The sequence below is a fragment of the Calidris pugnax genome, unplaced genomic scaffold, assembly GCF_001431845.1.
Source record: "Calidris pugnax isolate Ruff unplaced genomic scaffold, ASM143184v1 scaffold15, whole genome shotgun sequence".
NCBI lineage: Eukaryota > Metazoa > Chordata > Aves > Charadriiformes > Scolopacidae > Calidris > Calidris pugnax.
Genome location: NW_015090774.1, coordinates 4,032,600 through 4,038,940, shown reverse-complemented (window position 1 = coordinate 4,038,940; position 6,341 = coordinate 4,032,600). Strand labels below are relative to the sequence as shown.

General features: G+C 40.7%; 1 protein-coding gene across 1 annotated transcript; it reads right to left on the bottom strand.

The window, feature by feature from the left end:
• Positions 1–2,485: 2,485 nt before the first annotated feature.
• LOC106888621 (endogenous retrovirus group K member 6 Pol protein-like) lies at positions 2,486–4,430 on the bottom strand. The gene has a single exon (XM_014942978.1). It carries the CDS (start codon positions 4,428–4,430, stop codon positions 2,586–2,588), a length of 1,845 nt encoding a protein of 614 aa, XP_014798464.1. The 3' UTR covers positions 2,486–2,585.
• Between the last annotated feature and the right edge of the window lie 1,911 nt (positions 4,431–6,341).

Genomic DNA, 6,341 nt, shown 5'->3' with positions numbered 1-6,341 from the left:
TCGGTATTTACAGCACTAATTCCTTTTTGTTCCCCATTCTTCAAGAAATCTCAGTCATTTTTGTTCTTTTTACATCCTCTGATTTCTGAGGAACAGTGTTCTTTGCTCTTGGTAAATTTGCATGTGTACAAAAGCAGCTGAAGGAAGCACGTAAGCTTTTTCTATTAGCTTTTTTCTTTCTTGCTTGCAATGTGAACTCCAAATAGTGTCTGCCCTTTGATTTTAAGTAATTCCTTACTTACTCTGTGTTTTAAAAACTCTGTATTCCTGAATTCGCTCTGTATGGTTTCTTTTGTTTCTTTCTAAAATCCCCAAAATTAACCATAGTCAGACCTGTTGTCTGTCCTGCAGTTTGATAAAGACTAATTCAGCTCATGATCACTCAATCCAAGATTATTTTCTATGAAAAGCTGTTCTGTAAGACCTTGTTTCTTGCTAAACCTATGTCCAAAGCAGCATTAATTTTCATTGGTTCACTGCGTATTTATTAAAGAAATCTATCTTACAGCAAGTTCAAGATAACCTAAGCCTTCAGCTCTTAGTGATGGCATTTATATTGCATCCAAGTTTGGGAGATTAATCTCCCACTTTCACACAATCACTACTCTTTATTTCTCATAATCTTACAGAGATTTTTCTTCATATTCTGTCCCAAGCTAAGTGATTCTGTAACAGTACTCCAAAGCTCTCTCTTCTAGGGCTTTTCAACTTTTAAAGAGATTGTGGTTTTTCACTACAGGATTAGTTTTCAACCTATGGTCCATAGTCCCAGGGAATTTCAGTGTCTACTCCTTTAGGGTGAGCAGAAGGTAATTAAGAAAGGCAAGTATAGTATCAGTAGTCCTAAATACCTATATTCTCTCTAGACAGCTTCATGCCTCCCTATTAATTGTTATATTAATTCTATAACTTACAGAGCTGCCCAATCACCCTTAGTCTTTTTTCTGTCCTTCTTGAATAGCTGAAAGGTTTAGCCCTTTACTCAAATCACACATACTTGTTCTGCCTGTTTCCATACTTGCAATATCCAGTCACATTTTAAGCTTGATGAAGGCTTGTTAGAACTAGTTGAATCTGTTTTATTAAAAAAGTAATTCAGTGGAGAATTACTCCCTCGACCGACGCGCCGTCGGTCGACTCCCTTGAGTGGTATGTACATAGTGGTATGTACAGCAGAAAGTAGACGGCGCGGTGGTCGAGGGAGTCTCTTTTGAGGTCATTGCATCCTTGAGACTTCTTTGGTCTCTCTGACAAAGCCTCTTATTTTGTCACATTTTTTTCCTGAGCTACCTGTGTGGTCCACTGCGGTCTAATTCAGTTCTGTCTTACAGCATTTCTTTATTTCAAATCAGGAACCCAAAGATATCTATCATTATATGAGACCTCCTCTTAGATAGCTTTCATGTATTGTTATTGACGGATCTCTAACCAGAATTTTTGTTCTCCCTTACAGTTTATTTTCTTTTTAGCTACTTAGATGATACTTAGACTGCTTCATACAGTTTCCGATGCATTTCTTGTATTTCTATGGGTTTTGGGACTATTCTAGTTCTGTTAAGGAAATCAATCAAAGGGAGATTATTGAGGTGATCATTTGATAATAACAATCATTACATTTAATAAGCTACCATATATATAGCTAACTATGGCATCTCTTTCTATCTGCACCCCAGAAAAATTACATTTCATTACCTACCCAGTCATGTTGCTGACAGAACAGATGTAGCTGCAGTCACAGAGCAGATACTGTTATCTCCAGTAAGGATTCGCTCCTCTGTTTCAAGCTCCACAGCCTGTAAAGGGACAGCCAAAAAGCAGTAGCTGCAGCTCCTCCGGCTGCCTTTATGCCTTCTGGGGAGCTGGCCCTGCCCTGTCCCAGGTGATGGTAGGGAGGGCGGTGGGCAGGGCCCGGGGTACATAAGCCACAGCCCCTGTGGAGGGAGCTTGTTCTGCTCTGGGACTTCTGTGGGGTTAGAGCTCTGCTGAGTCTTCAGTGACCTGCAGCTTTGGGGGGGATTCAGCTGTGGGGGTAAAGGTGTTTGAGAGGAGCAGAGGTGAAAAGTGTGAGGTAAAACCTTATGGACCAGGTAAGGTTTAGTGGTATGTACAGCAGAAAGTAGACGGAGCGTCGGTCGAGGGAGTCTATCTTACCTTATCTACTGACAATAAATTCTTCACTCTGTTGTGCTAAGGATGCTACTTTGATAGGAAAACAAATCTAGTTGGTGTTTCTGGCTGGTATTAACCAGTTTGTAGGCTTTTATTTTGTGCGTTATTAATACATAGTTGTTCTTTATAATTTGGGACTTTGCCTACACATATATGCCTTGATTTTCTATGTCCCATATGCACTGGACTGGGTGGTCCTTAAGTTGAAAGAAGGACCCTCTTAATGGCTGGTGGTGAAAGTTACCTGATTTTACCTGTTCTATGGTGACAAGCTCTAAAATATAAATCACACAAAGACATTGTAGACCCCTTCCTCAAAGGCTATTTTGCCATTGCTTGGTTTCTGTCGATGTCGGTTTCCAGGCTTAGACAGGATTGTTGGCTTGTCAACTTCTTTCGCCACCAAAGTATACGGGTTACGAGGGTGTCTGATGATCCGGTTCTGTAAACAGAAACTCACAATTTTCGTTAGTGTCATCAGTTTTATTCTGAAGGTCTGGTTTAATAGACCTAAGCGGACACCATTTGATTATGCCATCTTTTTTAACCGCGGCATATCCTCGCCCTGTAAGGACTAACCTCCACCCTTGTTCCCATTCTCCCAGCTCATTTCTAATTACAACTAACGGGCCTTCTTCTAGCGCTCTAGTGGCCCAATGTTTTTGGACAGGACTATTTACTTCATCTCCTCTGGGGAACTGGTTTAGCGCTAATAAAGCGGTTGCTAACAAGCGCGCCTGATCTCCTGAGGGAATAGCGTTAGTAAAACCTTCTGATTTTGCTAGTACCTCCAATTTTGATTTCAAAGTTTGGTTCGCTCGCTCGACTATGGCTTGTCCTGTGCTATTATATGGGATACCTTGTACCAGAGTAATACCCCATTTCTGAGCGAATGCTTGGACTGATTTAGATACAAAATTTGGACCATTGTCTGTTTTGATCTGATTAGGGACACCGAGCCACGCCATGGCCGTTAGCCAATGTTGGATGGTTGTTTTAGAGTCGACCTTAAGGTGTTGTGTAGCTACGATCATACCGCTATATGTGTCTACGGTTACCGCTAACCACGCTCGAGGTTTCAGTAACTGACAGAGCGTAAAGTCTGACTGCCACACCTCGGAGGCTTTGAGGCCTCTGGGGTTGACTCCGCTGGACCACAGTGGTGCTTTTTGACAATGGGGACATGTAGCTACTATGTGTTTCGCGTCTGTGGCTGAAATCCCACATCTCCTGGCTAGCGCTTTAGCTCCTATGTGGAGGGATTCGTGTAGTTGACGGGCATCTCTTAGTGTCCACACTCCTTTAGCGGCGGCGTCCGCTTTATCGTTACCTGTTTGGAAAAACCCTTTAATTGGATCGTGGCTGTTGACGTGGATGATCGATATGGTACCTTGTCGGGAAAAGAGCGCTTCTTCTAGCATTAGAGCTATTGGAGATGTTGACACGCCTGGCCCTGACATGGCTAAGCAAAGCTTGGCCACGAACATTGAATCTGTTACTATGTTGAGATGTTCTGTTGGGAACAGGCCGCACGCTAACACTACGGCCGCTGCTTCCAGCTGTTGAACTGAAAGCGCACGATCGGTCATTTTAATGCAGTGCCATTCTCCTCCTGATTGCCATACTGCTACTGCAGTTGAGGTCACTGAGGATGCGTCTGTGAAGACCGTTGGTCCCGACTGGGGCCGGTCCATGACCTTCCCTGGAAGGTCGATGTCGACAACTGCCAGCATTTGAGTCCAAGGGGGTTTCGCGGCGTACCGGACTTCCCCTCCAAATCCAACGAGGGCTATAGCTAGATGTTCTGACATTGCCACTGATTTCATCGGGACCTGCTTACGAAAGGGTATGTATATTGTGGCAGGTTCGATGCCTAGATGTCTTAGGGCGAGTTTCCTGCCCTTCATGATGAGGTTACCTATGCACTCCACTCCTGGGGAGAACGCACGTGATGATTTCCCCAGGACTATCCATTGTATTGGTTTAGCTTTTTCAGGGGGTCCCTGGGCCAATGCCCCTACTCCCCCTCCTTCCGTGAAGTGCACGTACAGATCGAGTGGTAAACTTGGGTTCCATCTGACAAGTGCACTTGATGATACCTGTTTCTCGATGAAGTCGAGAGAATTCATTGCTTCTGCCGTTAGAGTTTTTTCTTCCCATGGCTTCTTTCCTTTTAAGAGATCGTAGAGGGGGGTCATGGTTTCTGGAGGGATCAAGACGATATTGCGGATCCATTGCAAGGACCCTACTAGCTGTGGCATATCGTGGAGTGTTTGGACACTTTTTTCTTTTTGAAAGCAAATTAGGAAATATTTGGGTTTTTTTGTGAGCTTTCAGCATTTTGTCCAGTCCTCAAAAATACAGGTTGGAACCAAGATATTATAATATTAAAACTTTAGTGCTTTCTAATTTTTATTTTTTCACCGGGAGGATAAAATATTCTATTTTAAATGAAAGGAGTTCTAATGTAAATATTTTTGAGCTGGGTAATACATTTATGAAGTAGCTCCTGATCAAATTCTCTTTCAGAAGTTGTGCTTTGCTTCATTACCTGAACACTAACTATTACACTGACATTAAATGCTTCTGACATTAATGTAAGTCCTTTTTGAGGAGAAGAAACTAAACAAAAATGCAAAAGGCTGCAAGACATCAAAGTCTTCTCTGTGACAGCTGTGTTTTTAAAGTTTAGGAAACAATAGCAGAGCTAGGTGAGATTAGAAAATTATGATAATTAACAGAAAAAAAAAACAACCCACCAACAATCCTTCAAGCAGCCAGAACTAATTAGTGAAGACATTTTAAAATCCTGTTATTGAAGAGGCTGGATTTAGAATAAATACCACTTCCTTTCCCCACAAGAAGAGAGAAAATCTCACCTGTCGTACTTTATTAGGATTATCAGGAGTATATTGCTGCTGAGCCATCAGGCAGTACTGCAATAACTCTCAGTACACTGGTCAGCAATTATTGCCAGCATCCAAGTATGAAAAGCTGAGTAGAGAGAACTGCCTGTTTCACTGGATATTTTCTTTCCATATGATTTGCTACCCTAGATGCTATAAAGCACCTTGTTCTCAGAATTGTGCATGGTGTTCCAAAGGCACATTGTGGCTTTCCCCAAGGACAAACAAATAATGTCACCCCCAAATTAATGAATGGAACTGGGTGGAAAAGACAGTTTTGTACTCTCTGATGTAATCTACAAATAGATTTCTAGACATAAAATAATCAGCAGGATTCTCAGAAAATAGATTTTTAAAAGTCAATGTTCATCATAGTACCTTAATATGATGGTGCTCATATTTACAAATACTCCTATTGAGCAAATGACTTCAGTAGTGTAATTTTAAAGCGAAAATTAAATACACGACTATTCTAGAACCGCGGGTTAACTACTTATGATCTAGCTTTTGCTTTCTATTGTAGGATCCAGGTGTTCACTATCAGATCTTCTTGACTGATGACAACTTTCTATATTTGCTCTTTTTCTGTCTGGAACCATAATTGAATTAAGTGTATTTTGCAAAAGATTTGTTCAAGAATTGAAAGATTAATGGCCATGTGCCCAAGTGAGTTATTTCACCTTTTTTTCTTACAGATTTTAATCTTCATAATAATGTATAACTTGAACATTAGCCTTAGGTGCCTGATCAACAGAAATACTAATGCACAGCACTAACACTTTGGCTTTGTGAGCTCTTTCTAGTCTAGAGAACCAAAGCTTGGAAGGGATATCTGTATTTAGTTTTTTGTAAAAATGAAAAGAGCAGTCTTCATTTACAGATGCGAAAATAATACGCAAAAATTTATAGATTGTCAAATGATACATTTGAGTCCTACCTGAAAAAAGAATGTCCTATCCTGCTTTAATGAACAAGAGACAATATTTCCTTATTTGTCTTGACTAGCAATTTTGGGATGCTGTTTTTATAAAAATCTAGTGTAAGAGCTGTAAAAAGCATATGTTGTTTGCACAAGGAATTTGTGAATTGATATCAGATTGTGAATGTATAGAAACAGGACTATGTTTAAAAGCTGAAAGTGAATATCTGACTTCCAAGCAATATTTAGAATATGTGGGTGAAATTTTCAGAAGTGCAGTATGATTGTTCACATTGAAGATAACATTAGCTATTAGCTCTTGCAGTATTACTTATTAGTATTAGCTA